Source organism: Staurois parvus, unplaced genomic scaffold (genome assembly GCF_062004578.1).
Source record: "Staurois parvus isolate SC_StPar_1 unplaced genomic scaffold, SC_StPar_1.0 ptg001906l, whole genome shotgun sequence".
Taxonomy (NCBI): domain Eukaryota; kingdom Metazoa; phylum Chordata; class Amphibia; order Anura; family Ranidae; genus Staurois; species Staurois parvus.
In genome coordinates, this window is record NW_028319702.1 from 30227 (window position 1) to 51489 (window position 21263).

Here is a 21263-nt window from a genome sequence, read left to right on the forward strand (position 1 = left end):
GGGATTACATCAAGAGGCGTAAACTGAAGGTTTTGCCATGGCCTTCACAATCTCCTGACCTCAACATCATTGAAAATCTATGGATAGACCTTAAAAGAGCCGTGCGTGACAGACAGCCCAGAAATCTCAAAGAACTGGAAGACTTTTGTAAGGAAGAATGGGCAAAGATACCTCAAACAAGAATTGAAAGACTCTTGGCTGGCTACAAAAAGCGTTTACAAGCTGTGATACTTGCCAAAGGGGGCAGTACAAGATATTAACTCTGCAGGGGGCCCAAACTTTTGCAGACGCCATTTTTTTGTTTTCTGTTATTTTGAAAGTGTAAATGATGGAAATAAAATCTAACTTTTGTTGACATATTATAAGAATGTCTAATCTGGAATTTGATGCCTTTTGGAGATTTTTCCATCTTTCCTTGGCTTCTTTATGCACATTAATACAAATTTTTAGCTGGGGTGCCCAAACTTTCGATCCCCACTGTACAAGAGAACAGTGCCTGACAGATCTCATCATCCCATCTTCTCCAACTTCATCCCCACTGCTGGTACATGCAAGAGAACATGAACAATGCCTGACCGATCCCATCATCCCATCTTCTCCAACTTCATCCCCACTGCTGGTAAAGACAAGAGAATATGAACAATGCCTGATAGATCCCATCTTCTCCAACTTCATCCCCAATGCTGGTACATAGAAGAGAACACAAACAACTCCTGACATATCCCATCATCCTATCTTCTCCAACTTCATCCCCACTGCTGGTACATACAAGAAAACATGAACAATGCCTGATCGATCCCATCATCCCATCTTCTCCTACATCATCCCTAATGCTGGTACATACAAGAGAACATGAACAATGCCTGATAGATCCCATCATCCCATCTTCTCCAACTTCATCTCCAATGCTGGTACATACAAGAGAACATGAACAATGCTTGACATATCCCTTCATCCCCACTGCTGGTACATGCAAGAGAATATGAACAATGCCTGATAGATCCCATCTTCTCCAACTTCATCCCCACTGCTGGTACATACAAGAGAATATGAACAATGCCCGATAGATCCCATCATTCCATCTTCTCCAACTTCATCCCCAATGCTGGTACATACAAGAGAACATGAACAATGCCTGACACATCCCATCTTCTCCAACTTCATCTCCAGTGCTGGTACATACAAGAGAACATGAACAGTGCTTGACATATCCCATCATCCCATCTTCTCCACCTTCATCTCCAATGCTGGTACATACAAGAGAACATGAATAATGCCTGACAGATCCCATCTTCTCCAACTTCATCTCCAATGCTGGTACACACGAGAACATGAACAATGCCTGATAGGTCCCATCATCCTATCTTCTCCAACTTCATCCCCAAAGCTGGTACATACAAGAGAACATGAACAATGCCTGACAGATCCCATCATCCCATCTTCTCCAACTTCATCCCCAATGCTGGTACATACAAGAGAACATGAACAATGCCTGATAGATCCCATCTTCTCCAACTTCATCCCCAATGCTGGTACATACAAGAGAACATGAACAATGCCTGATAGATCTTATCATCCCATCTTCTCCAACTTCATCCCCAATGCTGGTACATACAAGAGAACATGAACAATGCCTGACAGATCCCATCATCCCATCTTCTCCAACTTCATCCCCAATGCTGGTACATACAAGAGAACATGAACAATGCCTGACATATCCCATCATCCCATCTTCTCCAACTTCATCCCCAATGCTGGTACATACAAGAGAACATGAACAATGCTTGACATATCCCATCATCCCATCTTCAACTTCATCCCCAATGCTGGTACATACAAGAGAACATGAACAATGCCTGATAGATCCCATCTTCTCCAACTTCATCCCCAATGCTGGTACATACAAGAGAACATGAACAATGCTTGACATATCCCATCTTCTCCAACTTCATCCCCAATGCTGGTACATACAAGAGAACATGAACAATGCTTGACATATCCCATCTTCTCCAACTTCATCCCCAATGCTGGTACATACAAGAGAACACGAACAATGCCTGATAGATCCCATCATCCCATTTTCTCCAACTTCATCCCCAATGCTGGTACATACAAGAGAACATGAACAATGCCTGATAGATCCCATCATCCCATTTTCTCCAACTTCATCCCCAATGCTGGTACATACAAGAGAACACGAACAATGCCTGATAGATCCCATCATCCCATTTTCTCCAACTTCATCCCCAATGCTGGTACATACAAGAGAACACGAACAATGCCTGATAGATCCCATCATCCCATTTTCTCCAACTTCATCCCCAATGCTGGTACATACAAGAGAACATGAACAATGCCTGACAGATCCCATCATCCCATCTTCTCCAACTTCATCCCCACTGCTGGTACATACAAGAGAACATGAACAATGCCTGATAGATCCCATCATCCCATCTTCTCCAACTTCATCCCCAATGCTGGTACATACAAGAGAACATGAACAATACCTGACATATCCCATCATCCCATCACAATCTTGAGGACAACATGAAGACATAGATGAAGAGTCATATTCATAACCATATGAGCTGTTCTTGGGGTTCACAAACTATCACATGTATCTGTTAGATACTAAACTTCTGAAAGGTGAGCTGTGTGTGTTCATTCCGGATCACAATTAATGTCTTCTCTTTTCTTCCACAGGCCAGTTCTCCTCCTGTGATTGTAAATACTGACACATTAGAAGCACCAGCATATGTAAGTAATGTAAGAAAAGGTTGTCCCTCCTCCAACATCACAATACTGAGCTACCCACCAACCATCCTACCTATGAGGCTAACCTTCCTCCTGCAGGGTGGGAAGGATGAGGGCTGTGAGCCTGTCCTCCTGCTCCTCCTCCTGCAGGGTGACACAGCGACAGAAGGGGGCTATGAGTCTGGCCTCCTCCTCCTGCAGGGTGACACAGTGACAGAAGGGGGCTATGAGTCTGTCCTCCTGCTCCTCCTCCTGCAGGGTGACACAGCAACAGAAGGGGGCTATGAGTCTGGCCTCCTCCTCCTGCAGGGTGACACAGTGACAGAATGGGGCTATGAGTCTGTCCTCCTCCTGCAGGGTGACACAGTGACAGAAGGGGGATATGAGTCTGTCCTCCTCCTCCTGCAGGGTGACACAGTGACAGAAGGGGTCTGTGATTCTGTCGTCCTCCTCCTCCTCATGCAGGGTGACAAAGTGACAGAAGAGGTCTATGAGTCTGTCCTCCTCCTCCTCATGCAGGGTGACACAGTGACAGAAGGGGTCTATGAGTCTGTCCTCCTCCTCCTCCTGCAGGGTGACACAGTGACAGAAGGGGGATATGAGTCTGTCCTCCTCCTCCTCCTGCAGGGTGACACAGTGACAGAAGGGGGATATGAGTCTGTCCTCCTCCTCCTGCAGGGTGACACAGTGACAGAAGGGGGATATGAGTCTGTCCTCCTCCTCCTCCTGCAGGGTGACACAGTGACAGAAGGGGTCTGTGATTCTGTCGTCCTCCTCCTCATGCAGGGTGACAAAGTGACAGAAGAGTCTATGAGTCTGTCCTCCTCCTCCTCCTGCAGGGTGACACAGTGACAGAAGGGGGATATGAGTCTGTCCTCCTCCTGCAGGGTGACACAGTGACAGAACGGGGCTATGAGTCTGTCCTCCTCCTCCTGCAGGGTGACACAGTGACAGAAGGGGGCTATGAGTCTGTCCTCCTCCTCCTCCTGCAGGGTGACACAGTGACAGAAGGGGGCTATGAGTCTGTCCTCCTCCTCCTCCTCCTGCAGGGTGACACAGTGACAGAAGGGGGCTATGAGTCTGTCCTCCTCCTCCTCCTGCAGGGTGACACAGTGACAGAAGGGGGATATGAGTCTGTCCTCCTCCTCCTGCAGGGTGACACAGTGACAGAAGGGGGCTATGAGTCTGTCCTCCTCCTCCTCCTCCTGCAGGGTGACACAGTGACAGAAGGGGGCTATGAGTCTGTCCTCCTCCTCCTCCTGCAGGGTGACACAGTGACAGAAGGGGGCTATGAGTCTGTCCTCCTCCTGCAGGGTGACACAGTGACAGAAGGGGGCTATGAGTCTGTCCTCCTCCTCCTCCTCCTGCAGGGTGACACAGTGACAGAAGGGGGCTATGAGTCTGTCCTCCTCCTGCAGGGTGACACAGTGACAGAAGGGGGCTATGAGTCTGTCTTCCTCCTCCTGCAGGGTGACACAGTGACAGAAGGGGGCTATGAGTCTGTCCTCCTCCTGCAGGGTGACACAGTGACAGAAGGGGGCTATGAGTCTGTCTTCCTCCTCCTGCAGGGTGACACAGTGACAGAAGGGGGCTATGAGTCTGTCCTCCTCCTGCAGGGTGACACAGTGACAGAAGGGGGCTATGAGTCTGTCTTCCTCCTCCTGCAGGGTGACACAGTGACAGAAGGGGTCTATGAGTCTGTCCTCCTCCTCCTCCTCCTGCAGGGTGACACAGTGACAGAAGGGGGCTATGAGTCTGTCCTCCTCCTCCTGCAGGGTGACACAGTGACAGAAGGGGGCTATGAGTCTGTCCTCCTCCTCCTCCTGCAGGGTGACACAGTAACAGAAGGGGGCTATGAGTCTGTCCTCCTCCTCCTCCTGCAGGGTGACACAGTGACAGAAGAGGGCTATGAGTCTGTCCTCCTCCTCCTCCTGCAGGGTGACACAGTGACAGAAGGGGGCTATGAGTCTGTCCTCCTCCTCCTCCTCATGCTGGGTGACACAGTGACAGAAGGGGGCTATGAGTCTGTCCTCCTCCTCCTCCTGCAGGGTGACACAGTGACAGAAGGGGGCTATGAGTCTGTCCTCCTCCTCCTCCTGCAGGGTGACACAGTGACAGAAGAGGGCTATGAGTCTGTCCTCCTCCTGCAGGGTGACACAGTGACAGAAGGGGGCTATGAGTCTGTCCTCCTCCTCCTCCTGCAGGGTGACACAGTGACAGAAGGGGGCTATGAGTCTCTCCTCCTCCTTCTCCTGCAGGGTGACACAGTGACAGAAGGGGGCTATGAGTCTGTCCTCCTCCTCCTCCTCCTGCAGGGTGACACAGTGACAGAAGGGGGCTATGAGTCTCTCCTCCTCCTCCTCCTCCTGCAGGGTGACACAGTGACAGAAGGGGGCTATGAGTCTGTCCTCCTCCTCCTCCTCCTGCAGGGTGACACAGTGACAGAAGGGGGCTATGAGTCTCTCCTCCTCCTCCTGCAGGGTGACACAGTGACAGAAGGGGGTTATGAGTCTCTCCTCCTCCTCCTGCAGGGTGACACAGTGACAGAAGGGGGCTATGAGTCTCTCCTCCTCCTCCTGCAGGGTGACACAGTGACAGAAGGGGGCTATGAGTCTGTCCTCCTCCTCCTCCTGCAGGGTGACACAGTGACAGAAGGGGGCTATGAGTCTGTCCTCCTCCTCCTCCTGCAGGGTGACACAGTGACAGAAGGGGGCTATGAGTCTGTCCTCCTCCTCCTCCTCCTGCAGGGTGATACAGTGACAGAAGGGGGCTATGAGTCTGTCCTCCTCCTCCTCCTCCTGCAGGGTGACACAGTGACAGAAGAGGGCTATGAGTCTGTCCTCCTCCTCCTCCTCCTGCAGGGTGACACAGTGACAGAAGAGGGCTATGAGTCTGTCCTCCTCCTCCTGCAGGGTGACACAGTGACAGAAGGGGGCTATGAGTCTGTCCTCCTCCTCCTCCTCCTGCAGGGTGATACAGTGACAGAAGGGGGCTATGAGTCTGTCCTCCTCCTCCTCCTCCTGCAGGGTGACACAGTGACAGAAGAGGGCTATGAGTCTGTCCTCCTCCTCCTCCTCCTGCAGGGTGACACAGTGACAGAAGGGGGCTATGAGTCTGTCCTCCTCCTCCTGCAGGGTGACACAGTGACAGAAGGGGGTTATGAGTCTCTCCTCCTCCTCCTGCAGGGTGACACAGTGACAGAAGGGGGCTATGAGTCTGTCCTCCTCCTCCTCCTCCTGCAGGGTGACACAGTGACAGAAGGGGGCTATGAGTCTGTCCTCCTCCTCCTCCTCCTGCAGGGTGACACAGTGACAGAAGGGGGCTATGAGTCTGTCCTCCTCCTCCTCCTCCTGCAGGGTGACACAGTGACAGAAGGGGGCTATGAGTCTGTCCTCCTCCTCCTCCTCCTGCAGGGTGACACAGTGACAGAAGGGGGCTATGAGTCTGTCCTCCTCCTCCTCCTCCTGCAGGGTGACACAGTGACAGAAGGGGGCTATGAGTCTCTCCTCCTCCTCCTCCTCCTGCAGGGTGACACAGACGCCATCCAGGAATGTCCTTTGGGGTGATTTTCTAGTAATGGTTTCCATGTTTTCTCTCTTCAGGTGAACGGTACAGAGGCAGAAATGGAATATGAAGAGATCACACTGGAGAGGGTGAGATTCTGACCCGTCTGTCCCTCTTGGAGCCTCGGCTCTCTAGTGCTCCTTCCTTACCTATTTGTGTTCCTCTGTTACCAGGGTAACTCAGGATTGGGGTTCAGCATTGCAGGGGGTACAGATAACCCACATGTAGGAGATGACCCCAGTATCTTCATCACAAAGATCATCCCTGGTGGAGCAGCGGCTCAGGATGGCAGGCTCAGGTAGGTGGTCGGTATAAAGGGGGGAGAAGTACACAGCCAGGTGAGAGGGGGTTTATGTGCATTATTTGTATGTGGTAGTTGAGCATGATGTGCCAGGTGGTGGTTTGATTGTGTAGCCTTCTTTTGGGGGGGGGGGGGGGGGTTAGCAGAAATGGCTCTCTCCAAAAGAATATTGGGCTAAACCGATAATTTACTAAGAGAACCAGAACCTTCACTAAGTAGAAGAGTCAGTTTCATAATTAAGTTGGACAAGACCTCCACCCAGGACAGGACCTCCATTCAGGATGGGAAATCCACCCAGGCCAGAGCCTCCACCCAGGACAGGACCTCCATTCAGGATGGGAAATCCACCCAGGACAGAGCCTCCACCCAGGACAGGACCTCCATTCAGGATGGGAAATCCACCCAGGACAGAGCCTCCACCCAGGACAGGGCCTTCATTCAGGACAGAGCCTCCACCCAGAACAAGACACCCACAAAGTACAGGGCCTCCACCCAGGAAGGCCCCCATCCAGGAGAGTGCCTCCACCCAGGACAATGCTTCCAACTAGGACATAGCCTCCACCCAGGACAGGGCCTTCATTCAGGACAGAGCCTCCACCCAGAACAAGACACCCACAAAGTACAGGGCCTCCACCCAGGAAGGCCCCCATCCAGGAGAGTGCCTCCACCCAGGACAATGCTTCCAACTAGGACATAGCCTCCACCCAGGACAGGGCCTTCATTCAGGACAGAGCCTCCACCCAGAACAAGACACCCACAAAGTACAGGGCCTCCACCCAGGAAGGCCCCCATCCAGGAGAGTGCCTCCACCCAGGACAATGCTTCCAACTAGGACAGAGCCTCTACCCATTACAGGGCCCCAATCCAGGAAAGGGCCTCCACCCAGGACAGAGCATCCACCCTGACAGGGCCTCTGTGAACAGAGGGGATTCCCTTCCTGGGAAATGAATCAGTAAACTAATCAAAGTAATTGGGAGCAGATGAACTACTACAACCAGCATATAACTATAAGTATATAAATGTACACCAGTATAGAAATAATACAAACTTTATAATATAATAATACAAGCTTTATATAATAAATCCATACAGCCAATGTACTCACAGGGATTATCAGCAAAGGCCCCGATAGGAGTCCAGGGGGAATTGCGCATGTATTAAAAAGGTTTTGGGAACCACAATCGGGCTCAGGGTAGGATTTCTGCTGCTGTTCCTAATTTTTAGAGAAATGAAGTGCACGTGCAGGCCGGACAATGAATCACACTGGCAACTGTGCAGTATAACAAGGTCCTCATCTCTGTGTATTGCAGGGCGGGGCTTAACCTTTTATACATAGAGAACAATAGAGTACACGTCACTATTATGTAAATACAGTCACATTCTAAAAGGCACATTTTGCTTGGCTGAAATATGGGAGAAATACAGAAACTTGAAGCTTGCTTCTCGTCCGTTATCTTTTCACTCCCCCTCATATACTCAAAGCCTAAGTAAAATCCTCTCAGTGCGAAGGGAGGGGTTGGGAACATCGCTCTGAATAAACAAGTTAAAGAGAACTGCAAAGTCCAGCAGATAAAATATATACGCATAACACATATATTTAGAAATATGAAAAAATATAAAAGTAAATATATATATAAAATGTATATTTTAAACAGGAAACCGAATAGGCATTTTACCAAATCCATCACAATATACTGGGGGAATCGGGTATATATCGTTTTTAACAGATACCTCAAGATGAATGTTGCAGCAAAGTCCAGTTGCCAGGGCTCCTGAGGATGATGCAGCATCTGTCTTTGTGTGGGAGACTGGAAGACAACATCAGCAGTGATGGAGAGATCCTCCAACTGTTGTCCAACCAGCCTGGAACAGAGTTTCTCACCATCATTAACTGTGGTGTGGCACTGGAACTCAGAGTCAGCCTGTTTAGTCTGTGCTGTAGTCACTCCCTAGTAGTTTATATTAGTCTCTTCTGGTCCAGGATTTGGCAACATGGACAGGACAAGTGGCCAGACTTTCTTTCTTTCTCTACTTGCTCTTTCTGGGGCTTCCAAGCCAACAACCAGGGGCAGGAAGTGCATACATAATATATTTACAGGCATTTACAAATGTAGACAGGTAAGACAGCAGATCCCTACAATTGTTTTACAACATATAATTAGACCAGATATCATTTTCCCAGATTACACAGAATTTTGATGAGAAAATGCAGACAAATTGTGTGTAAGCTGGTTTGTTGGTTTGGTCCACCATCAGGGTTAGTCCACAAAGCTGGAACACATGATCTATTTTATAGTAGCCGTAACATTTGTGCATTATAACTTTCCAAATTCATCTTATTATGGGACCGGATGAATAAGGTGGACAGAAGGCTTACAGAATCCTCCCTTCCCCATCATCCATTCATCTTCATCAGTCACCACCCTCTCTTACCTAGCATGTAATCACCTTCCTCCATAACAGATTTCCCTCTTCCATCATCCAATCATTCTGCATCACAGCCTTCCATCTACTCTCCCTTCACCATTATCCAGTCATCTTCCTCCATAACTGCTGTTCTTCCATCACCCAATTGTCCTCCATCATAACCACTCACCCTTCCCCATCATCCAGTCATCTTCCTCCATAACTGGTCTCCCATTTCCTATCACCCATCATCATCTATAATAAAGACTCTCTCATTCCCTATCTTCCAATCATTTTCCTCTAGAGCCCTTCTCCCTTTTATCTCATCCGATTTATTTACAGTCCCGCTTCCAATATCCAGTCATTCTCCTCCAGAACCACTTCCAACATTCCATGATCTTCCATTATAAGTACCTTCCTTTTCTCATTTCCAATCATTCTCCACTATAATTACCCTACATCCCCATCTCCCAGTCATGCTCCACCATAACTATCCTTTCCCATTTTCCAATCATCTCCATCCATAACAGCTCTCTTTTTCTATCAGGCAATCATTGTCCTCCATAACCGCACTCCCTTCCCCATCATCTAGTCTTTCTCCATGATAACCACACTTCTTTTCCATCATACAATCATCATCTGCCATAACCATCCTTCCTTCCCCATCATATAATCATCTTCCACCATAACTGTTCTCCTTCCCTTTTAACCAATCACCATCCACAGTAAAGAAATAAATTAATAAAGACCTTCCCTTCCCCATTTTCCAAACATATTTCTCTATAACCCCCCTTCCTCTTCATCATCCAATCATACTCCACTTTATACACCCTTTCTCTTCTACTGCCATAACTGCCCACCCTTCTACATAGTCCAGGCACCTTCAGTCCCCACAACTGAATCATCTTCCTTCATAACAACCTTCTTTCCTCCATAATCCAATCTTCTTCCTCCATAACCTTCCTCCCTTCCCCATCATCCAGTCATTTTCTTCCATAGCCATCCAATTTCTTGTATCATCCAGTCATCTTTCACCATAACTGCTCTCCCTCCTCTATTATCCATTTTTCCTATACCTCTTCATGCCAGCCTTCTATGGGTCAGCTGTGCCCCCCCCCCCCGACTCCTCTGTTACTCCCTACCCTATCCCACCCAGGTTCAGCCTTTCCTGGCTGGAGGGTACCCCTAGGTGCAGGAACTTTGTGTACATACCTAGCATAAATTGCTGGTCATCCTGGACTAGATGTGGCTCATAGGACTTTTTCCTGTTCATGTGTATATGTTTCTGTGTACTCTGGTGCCTTGTTTAGCTGGGTAGTAGCTGCTTCTTGTGCTTAGCAATTGGATGGTTGAGTGCACAAATGCATGCTGAGTAAAGGTATTCAAGCCCTCTTTTTTGTTCCTGGGCAAGTCTCTGTTCCTGAGGATCTGCTGTTGGTTAGATGTAGTTATAGCAGGAGGGAGTCAAGGCCATTACCATTCTACCATATTGGCTGAGAAGACAATGGTTCCTCCTTCTGTGGACTATGCAGTTGGCTCTTCTAATTTTGCCTTTCTGTCTACGTCACTGGATAAACATTTTGGACTTTTTACAGCAAGGCCTTTAATTAAGCCTCATTTATAATTCTCCCTGGCTGCAGGTATTGGCTCTCTCTCTGCCTTATCAGGTGGGCACTACATTAAGTGACACCATTTATAAAGTCTGTGATGAAAATTCAGCCTCATTTGGAACTGCTGATTCCAAAGTGAGTATTGACTCTGGTCTTTTGTGCTTTGATAAAGCCACTGTTTGATTGTATGGATTCTTAAAACACGTGGCATTTTACCTTAAGAACTATCTTCTTGTTGGCTATTGTGTCAATCTTCTCAGTTAAGGAGCCATTTTGTATGTTCCTACATGACACGGTAATCTTGAGACCAATTTCTCCATTTTCACCCAAGGTCACATCTCCCTTTCTTCTCTACTGGGAAATTATACATTTGGCATTCATGGCCAATGATCTTACCTGTTCAGAGTTGGAATGGCTGAAGCTGGATTTGGTTTGGAATCTGTTTACTCACCTTGAAACAATGGTAGACTTCATGTATGAAGATATTTTCTCTTTATTCTCTCATTAGAAGTGTAGAAAGCTGCAGTCCTTCCTAGGGTTTGTCATCATGGGTTGTCAAGACTCTCCAACTGGCCTATAAATCATCTGTTCTCCCTCCCTCCTCAAAAATCATTCTAGAAGAGTTGTGGCACTTGGGGGTAAAGGTTCCACTGGAGACCATTTCAAAGACAGTGAGATGAGGCACATCCAACACATTACTCAGAGATTACAGGCTTGATGTGAGTTCTGGGCCTGTAGATCCCATAGGGACTTTAGTCCTTTTGCTACTTTGTCTAAATAATAACCATTCTTGTGTTAATTCAAGACTCCTAGTGTTCCCCTCTTCTTCTGTGTTTGATTGCTAGCACACGCCTTAGTAGTTTGACATAAGGCAGTTTAGAAATATGGAAATTTGTTTACTTGATACTTACCGTAATTGTTTATTTTTGGATACTCTTCATGTCAGCGAGTCTAATTACAGGAAGAGGGGCCAGTCCCAATTTATGTTCTTGTTAGAGGCTGTCCTAGGCTCTCAGGAAGGCAGAGCTGACCCAAAGGGGGCTGACAAGAGGAGGCTCCAAGAAAGAAAGAAAAGCTAGAGTTCCATTATCTTTCATGATAACTGCCCACCCTCTTATATCATGCAATTATCTTCCATCAGAGCTGCCCACCCTCCTCTATAATCTAGTCATTGTCATATATATGCCTTTCCTCTCTCATTATCCAATCATTTTTCACTATAACTGCCCACCTCCTTGATTTGGTTATCTTCCACTATAACTCCTCCATCATTTAGTCAACTTCCACCATAACTGCCCACCCTCCCCCAACATCCAATCGTCTTTCTCCATAGCCAACCCCCCTCCCCCATCATCCAATCATTTCCACCAGAACTGATGTCTTTTTGTGTTTCTCTCTTAGGGTGAATGACAGCATCCTGTTTGTGAATGAGGTAGATGTGCGGGAGGTGACACACAGCACTGCCGTGGAGGCTTTAAAGGATGCCGGTTCCATTGTCCGTCTTTATGTCATGCGCAGAAAACCAGCATCTGAGAAGATCATTGAAATCAAACTGATCAAAGGGCCAAAAGGTAAGTCACTAAAAGGTGATAGGTATAATGTGCCACCACCCATTTTAGTTTCTGCTCTTTGGGACCCCTGCCACCAACCCTCACTGGAAAGTGATGGCGGTGCTTCATGAACCCCCAGTGTAGTCTCTGCTTTTTGGGGCCCCTGCCACCAATTGTCACTGAAAATTGATGTGGTATAATAGGAATAGGCAGACTTCTATAGACATACAACATGGGAATAGCCAGACATACAGTACATATACAGTATATAGAACATGGGAATAGCCAGACATACAGTACATATACAGTATATAGAACATGGGAATAGCCAGACATTAATGGGGTGAGGGATCTCATGAAATGAAAAGATTGTGTTTCACAGTATCTGTTGGTGATACCATACTGTCCTCTCTGCTCAGGTCTCGGCTTCAGCATTGCCGGTGGTGTTGGGAACCAGCACATTCCTGGAGATAACAGTATATATGTGACGAAGATTATTGAGGGTGGAGCAGCACACAAGGATTGCCGGCTTCAGATTGGAGACAAAATTCTAGCGGTGAGTTCAGTGCATTTCTTCTCCTATTTCTCCATGTTAGTTAGAATCATGAGAAGATGGACCTGAGATCTATCCTGTTCATCCTGGAGGAGTCAGAAGGATTCTCGGAATACATGTAATTCAAGGTGGAGTCTGGTCAGTGCAGAATCACTTTGGGTGGAGTTTCCTTTATGACTGGGTATATTCTGTCATGGTGGTGACAGAAGTCTGAGCCAGTTGTGGTTCACTCAGAGGCCATCTCACATCAATGATCTCTCAGCTAGGTGTGAGTTTTTGACCGATAAGGTCTCAGTATGTTCATGGCTCCACTTCCTGCCATCCTACATGGCATAACAAGTAAGGGCTGGACAAATCTTCCCTCAGTTATCTGTATGTCACTGTGTGCCGGCATGTCCTCCTCTACCTTCATCTCACCTGTATGTCACTGTGTGCCGGCATGTCCTCCTCTACCTTCATCTCACCTGTATGTCTCTGTGTGCCGGCATGTCCTCCTCTACCTTCATCTCACCTGTAAGTCACTGTGTGCCGGCATGTCCTCCTCTACCTTCATCTCACCTGTAAGTCACTGTGTGCCGGCATGTCCTCCTCTACCTTCATCTCACCTGTATGTCACTGTGTGCCGGTGTTTCCTCCTCTACCTTCATCTCACCTGTATGTCACTGTGTGCCGGCATGTCCTCCTCTACCTTCATCTCACCTGTACGTCAGTGTGTGCCAACATGTCCTCCTCTACCTTCATCTCACCTGTACGTCACTGTGTTCCGGCATGTCCTCCTCTACCTTCATCTCACCTGTACGTCACTGTGTTCCGGCATGTCCTCCTCTACCTTCATCTCACCTGTATGTCAGTGTGTGCCAACATGTCCTCCTCTACCTTCATCTCACCTGTACGTCACTGTGTTCCGGCATGTCCTCCTCTACCTTCATCTCACCTGTACGTCACTGTGTTCCGGCATGTCCTCCTCTACCTTCATCTCACCTGTATGTCAGTGTATGCCAACATGTCCTCCTCTACCTTCATCTCACCTGTATGTCACTGTGTTCCGGCATGTCCTCCTCAACCTTCATCTCACCTGTATGTCACTGTGTGCCGGCATGTCCTCCTCAACCTTCATCTCACCTGTATGTCACTGTGTTCCGGCATGTCCTCCTCTACCTTCATCTCACCTGTATGTCACTGTGTGCCGGCATGTCCTCCTCTACCTTCATCTCACCTGTATGTCACTGTGTTCCGGCATGTCCTCCTCTACCTTCATCTCACCTGTATGTCACTGTGTGCTGGCATGTCCTCCTCTACCTTCATCTCACCTGTATGTCACTGTGTGCCGGCATGTCCTCCTCTACCTTCATCTCACCTGTATGTCACTGTGTTCCGGCATGTCCTCCTCTACCTTCATCTCACCTGTATGTCACTGTGTGCCAACATGTCCTCCTCTACCTTCATCTCACCTGTTGTCCCCACCCCCATCTCTCTCTGTTTCTCTTTTACTTCTCTTAGTAGTTTTTTCTTTCTCCCTCCTCTCCGTAGCTCTCTCACACCCACTTTCCTCCACCCTTATTCATTCTGCTCTTTATTTGTAGCCTATTGTCAGCAGAGGTAAGACAGAAAAAATTTAATTGGTCCTTCGGGTGTCTGAAATGGTGAGACTGCTATACTGTATAGTAGGCATTATAAGGTACAGTTGCAAGAAAAAGTATGTGAACCCCTTGGGATTCCGTGGAGTTTTGCATGAATTGGGCATAAAATGTGCTCTGAACGTCATCTAAGTCACAACAATAGAAGAACACAGTCTGCTGAACATAATACTACACAAACATTAGTTGTTGCCATGGTTTAATTGCACATAACATGTAAACATTCACAGTGCAGGGAGGAAAACGTATATGAGGCCCTAGCTTAATGACTTCTCCCAGAGCTAATTGGAGCCAGGAGTGAGCCAACCTTGACTCCAATCAGTGGGATGATATTGGATGTGTTGCTGACACCTGTTTTGGGTTTACTGGTTTCAAGAAGCACTGTCTGATGTGAACCATGCCTCGCAGAAAAGAGCTCTCAGAAGACCTACCATCAAGAATTGTTGACTTGCATGAAGCTGGAAAGGGTTACAAAAGTATCTCCTTGAGCCTTGATGTTCCTGTGTCCACGGTAAGACAGACTGTCTACAAATGGAGAAAGTTTAGCACTGTTGCTACTCTCCCTAGGCGTGGTCGTCCTGTAAAAATGACTGCAAGAGCACAGAGCAGAATGCTGCATGAGGTAAAGAAGAATCCCAGAGTGTCAGCTAAAGACCTACAGAAATCTCTGGCACATGCTAACATTTTTGTTGACACATCTACAATAAGGAAAACATGAAACAAGAATGGAGTACATGGGAGGACACCACGGAGGAAGCCATTGCTGGCCAAAAAGAAGATTGCAGCACGTTTGAAGTTTGCAAAAGAGCACCTGGATGTTCCACAGCACTACTGGCAGAATATACTGTGGACAGATGAAACCAAGATTGAGTTGTTTGGGAAGAACACAGAACACTATGTGTGGAGAAAAAAAGGCCCAGCACACCAACATCAAACCCTCATCCCCACTGTGAAACATGGCGGAGGGAGCATCATGGTTTGGGGCTGCTTTGCTGCCTCAGGGCCTGGACGGATTATTGTCATTGATGGGAAAATGAATTCCAGAGTTTATCAAGACATTTTGCAGGAAAACGTATGACCATCTGTCCGCCAACTGAAGCTCCGCAGAGGATGGGTGATGCAACAGGACAATGACCCAAAGCATACAAGTCATTCAACAAAACAATGGCTGCAACAGCACAGAATACGCCTTCTGGATTGGCCCAGTCAGTCCTGACCTCAACCCCATTGAAATGCTGTGGCATGACCTTAAGAGAGCGATTCACACCAGACATCCCAAGAATATTGCTACACTGAAACAGTTTTGTGAAGAGGAGTGGTCCAAAATGACTCCAGATCGTTGTGCAGGTCTAATCTGCAACTACAGGAAACGTTTGGTTGAGGTTATTGCTGCCAAAGGAGGGTCAACCAGTTATTAAGTCCAAAGGTTCACATACTTTTCCCTCCCTGCACTGTGAATGTTTACATGTTATGTGCAATTAAACCATGGCAACATCTAATGTTTGTGTAGTATTATGTTCAGCCAACTGTGTTCTTCTATTGTTGTGACGTAGATGACGTTCAGAGCACATTTTATGCCCAATTCATGCAAAACTCCACGTAATCCCAAGGGGTTCACATACTTTTTCTTGCAACTGTATATGGCGACTGAATCTCCTCCCACCCATAAGACACCCCTCCAGACAGAGAATTGGCCAGTTGCCTGAAAATGCATTTTAGAAAGGTAGATGTTAGTCAAAACAAGTCAGAGATCATACTATATGAATATATTACGTGTTCTGTGTTACCTACTATGTGCCAGGTTTACCATAAATCTCAAAATGGCAGCTGTAAGAGGTCTTCAGATCCTATGAACCGTATGTTTTCTTGTAGGTGAATCATGTCAGTTTGGAGGATGTGATGCATGAGGATGCAGTGGCGGCTCTGAAGAACACATCGGATATCGTCTACCTGAAAGTGGCCAAACCCACCAATGTCTACCTGAACGATTCTTACGCTCCGCCAGATATCACCACTTGTATGTCACTGTCTGTCAACTTTGCCTCCTCTACCTTCATCTCACCTGTATGTCTTTGTCTGCCAACGTTTCCTCCTCTACCTTCATCTCACCTGTATGTCTCTGTCTGTCAACTTTGCCTCCTCTACCTTCATCTCACCTGTATGTCTCTGTGTGCCAATGTTGCCTCCTCTACCTTCATCTCACCTGTATGTCTCTGTCTGCCAGCATTTCCTCCTCTACCTTCATCTCACCTGTATGTCTCTGTGTGCCAACGTTTCCTCCTCTACCTTCATCTCACCTGTATGTCTTTGTCTGCCAACGTTTCGTCCTCTACCTTCATCTCACCTGTATGTCTCTGTCTGTCAACTTTGCCTCCTCTACCTTCATCTCACCTGTATGTCTCTGTCTGCCAGCATTTCCTCCTCTACCTTCATCTCACCTGTATGTCTCTGTCTGCCAACGTTTCCTCCTCTACCTTCATCTCACCTGTATGTCTCTGCCAACGTTTCCTCCTCTACCTTCATCTCACCTGTATGTCTCTGTGTGCCAATGTTGCCTCCTCTACCTTCATCTCACCTGTATGTCTCTGTCTGCCAGAATTTCCTCCTCTACCTTCATCTCACCTGTATGTCTCTGTCTGCCAGCATTTCCTCCTCTACCTTCATCTCACTTGTATGTCTTTGTCTTCCAAGGTTTCCTCCTCTACCTTCATCTCACCTGTATGTCTCTGCCAACGTTTCCTCCTCTACCTTCATCTCACCTGTATGTCTCTGTGTGCCAATGTTGCCTCCTCTACCTTCATCTCACCTGTATGTCTCTGTCTGCCAGCATTTCCTCCTCTACCTTCATCTCACTTGTATGTCTTTGTCTTCCAAGGTTTCCTCCTCTACCTTCATCTCACTTGTATGTCTTTGTCTTCCAAGGTTTCCTCCTCTACCTTCATCTCACCTGTATGTCTCTGTCTGCCAATGTTTCCTCCTCTACCTTCATCTCACCTGTATGTCTCTTTCTGCCAGCATTTCCTCTTCTACCATCATCTCACCTGTATGTCTCTGTCTGCCAACGTTTCCTCCTCTACCATCATCTCACCTGTATGTCTCTGTCTGCCAACGTTTCCTCCTCTACCATCATCTCACCTGTATGTCTCTGTCTGCCAATGTTTCCTACTCTACCTTCATCTCACCTGTATGTCTCTTTCTGCCAGCATTTCCTCTTCTACCATCATCTCACCTGTATGTCTCTGTCTGCCAACGTTTCCTCCTCTACCTTCATCTCACCTGTATGTCTCTGTCTGCCAATGTTTCCTCCTCTACCATCATCTCACCTGTATGTCTCTGTCTGCCAATGTTTTCTCCTCTACCATCATCTCACCTGTATGTCTCTGTCTGCCAATGTTTCCTCCTCTACCTTCATCTCACCTGTATGTCTCTGTCTGCCAATGTTTCCTCCTCTACCATCATCTCACCTGTATGTCTCTGTCTGCCAATGTTTCCTCCTCTACCATCATCTCACCTGTATGTCTCTGTCTGCCAATGTTTCCTCCTCTACCTTCATCTCACCTGTATGTCTCTGTCTGCCAATGTTTCCTCCTCTACCATCATCTCACCTGTATGTCTCTGTCTGCCAACGTTTCCTCCTCTACCTTCATCTCACCTGTATGTCTCTGTCTGCCAATGTTTCCTCCTCTACCTTCATCTCACCTGTATGTCTCTGTCTGCCAATGTTTCCTCCTCTACCATCATCTCACCTGTATGTCTCTGTCTGCCAATGTTTCCTCCTCTACCATCATCTCACCTGTATGTCTCTGTCTGCCAATGTTTCCTCCTCTACCATCATCTCACCTGTATGTCTCTGTCTGCCAATGTTTCCTCCTCTACCATCATCTCACCTGTATGTCTCTGTCTGCCAATGTTTCCTCCTCTACCTTCATCTCACCTGTATGTCTCTGTCTGCCAATGTTTCCTCCTCTACCATCATCTCACCTGTATGTCTCTGTCTGCCAATGTTTCCTCCTCTACCTTCATCTCACCTGTATGTCTCTGTCTGCCAACGTTTCCTCCTCTACCATCATCTCACCTGTATGTCTCTGTCTGCCAATGTTTCCTCCTCTACCATCATCTCACCTGTATGTCTCTGTCTGCCAACGTTTCCTCCTCTACCATCATCTCACCTGTATGTCTCTGTCTGCCAATGTTTCCTCCTCTACCTTCATCTCACCTGTATGTCTCTGTCTGCCAATGTTTCCTCCTCTACCATCATCTCACCTGTATGTCTCTGTCTGCCAACGTTTCCTCCTCTACCTTCATCTCACCTGTATGTCTCTGTCTGCCAACGTTTCCTCCTCTACCATCATCTCACCTGTTCTCTTCTGCTGTACTCACACCTCTCATTGATTCTCTCTCAGTCTTTCTGCCTTGCTCCCACTTTCTCTGCTATCCTTTTCTTTCCTCTTCCTGCTCTCTCCCTCCAATCTGCAGCTTCTTCCTCATCCTCTTCCCTCCTCTCTTCTTCATTCTCATCTCTCTCTTCATTTGCAGCCTACTCTCAGCAGCTGGACAGTGATTTGTGTCACCCCAGTTACCTGGGCCCTGAGTATGCACCAGTCATGACACCAACTTCACCTCGAAGATACTCCCCAATTCCCAAGGAGCTAATGGGAGAGGAGGAGGTGCCACGGTAAGAGGGGTAGAAAGGTGAGGCATGGGTGGAAGAGCGGTGGGCATGACCAAGGTTTGGTGCAGAATATATTAGATTGATAAATCTGTTCGCTGGGTAGAAGAAAGGTCAGAGATTCTGGGTGGAGAATGTGGGCAATGAAGAGGCAGATGTATTCTGCTTTTCACACCTGTCATTTCTACAGGGAACCACGGAGGATTGTTATACATCGTGGATCAACGGGTCTAGGTTTTAATATTGTTGGCGGAGAAGACGGGGAAGGAATTTTTATCTCATTCATTTTGGCGGGAGGACCAGCTGATCTGAGCGGAGCCCTGCGGAAAGGAGATCAGATCTTGTCTGTGAGTATGGACACCTCCAGTACTTCGTGTCATTATATGTAACATGTGCATGGTGTACACGTAACAAATGGAATGCGCATAACTCAATTTTCCTGAACAACCGCCAGGTGAATGGAGTAGATCTGAGGAACGCAACACACGAACAAGCAGCACTCGCTCTGAAGAATGCTGGACAGACCGTCACCATCATTGCACAATACAAACCGGAAGGTATGTTGTATGTTGTATGTTACCAGCAAATCTGTGTCCATTCCTTCAGTTGGGATTAAATATGGTGGTGGTATTGTTAAACGTTGGCCGTACAGTATATCCCCGTACAGATGCTGTCTGTGAATGATGTGCTGTATATGCTGCAAAAATATGGATGCAGAGCATGCATGGCACAACGCATGGCCACAGAGGGCCGTCACTGAGAGATTGATTCTAAGGACACCAAAATGGAGGCAGGGGAGGGGCACGCTAACATATATTCTGCCATATTCCATCATTCCCATAAGTGGCCCCTTACCCTGTACATTCTGCCATATGCCATCATTCCCATAAGTGACCCCTTACCCTGTACATTCTGCCATATGCCATCATTCCCATAAGTGGCCCCTTACCCTGTACATTCTGCCATATTCCATCATTCCCATAAGTGGCCCCTTACCCTGTACATTCTGCCATATTCCATCATTGATATAAGTGGCCCCTTACCCTGTACATTCTGCCATATTCCATCATTCCCATAAGTGGCCCCTTACCCTGTACATTCTGCCATATTCCATCATTCCCATTAGTGGCCCCTTACTCTGTACATTCTGCCATATTCCATCATTCCCATAAGTGGCCCCTTACCCTGTACATTCTGCCATATGCCATCATTCCCATAAGTGGCCCCTTACCCTGTACATTCTGCCATATTCCATCATTCCCATAAGTGGCCCCTTACCCTGTACATTCTGCCATATTCCATCATTCCCATTAGTGGCCCCTTACCCTGTACATTCTGCCATATTCCATCATTGATATAAGTGGCCCCTTACCCTGTACATTCTGCCATATGCCATCATTCCCATAAGTGGCCCCTTACCCTGTACATTCTGCCATATTCCATCATTGATATAAGTGGCCCCTTACCCTGTACATTCTGCCATATGCCATCATTGATATAAGTGGCCCCTTACCCTGTACATTCTGCCATATTCCATCATTCCCATTAGTGGCCCCTTACCCTGTACATTCTGCCATCATTCCCATTAGTGGCCCCTTACCCTGTACATTCTGCCATATTCCATCATTCCCATAAGTGGCCCCTTACCCTGTACATTCTGCCATATTCCATCATTGATATAAGTGGCCCCTTACCCTGTACATTCTGCCATATGCCATCATTCCCATTAGTGGCCCCTTACCCTGTACATTCTGCCATATTCCATCATTGATATAAGTGGCCCCTTACCCTGTACATTCTGCCATATGCCATCATTCCCATAAGTGGCCCCTTACCCTGTACATTCTGCCATATTCCATCATTGATATAAGTGGCCCCTTACCCTGTACATTCTGCCATATGCCATCATTGATATAAGTGGCCCCTTACCCTGTACATTCTGCCATATGCCATCATTCCCATTAGTGGCCCCTTACCCTGTACATTCTGCCATATTCCATCATTCCCATTAGTGGCCCCTTACCCTGTACATTCTGCCATATGCCATCATTGATATAAGTGGCCCCTTACCCTGTACATTCTGCCATATTCCATCATTCCCATTAGTGGCCCCTTACCCTGTACATTCTGCCATATGCCATCATTCCCATTAGTGGCCCCTTACCCTGTACATTCTGCCATCATTCCCATTAGTGGCCCCTTACCCTGTACATTCTGCC

General features: G+C 47.4%; 1 protein-coding gene across 5 annotated transcripts in view; it reads left to right on the forward strand.

Moving 5' to 3' along the window:
* LOC149433830 (disks large homolog 4-like) overlaps window positions 1–21263 on the forward strand; it is a 62153-nt gene that overhangs the window by 29631 nt on the left and 11259 nt on the right. For all 5 annotated transcript variants that reach the window (XM_089664389.1, XM_089664390.1, XM_089664394.1 and 2 more), the window contains exons 2-10: window positions 2704–2757; window positions 6357–6407; window positions 6492–6616; window positions 12037–12206; window positions 12605–12741; window positions 16248–16392; window positions 18912–19050; window positions 19235–19391; window positions 19499–19601. In XM_089664389.1, coding sequence (XP_089520515.1) covers window positions 2704–2757; window positions 6357–6407; window positions 6492–6616; window positions 12037–12206; window positions 12605–12741; window positions 16248–16392; window positions 18912–19050; window positions 19235–19391; window positions 19499–19601 — 1081 coding nt within the window. The remainder of the gene's footprint in view (window positions 1–2703; window positions 2758–6356; window positions 6408–6491; window positions 6617–12036; window positions 12207–12604; window positions 12742–16247; window positions 16393–18911; window positions 19051–19234; window positions 19392–19498; window positions 19602–21263) is intronic.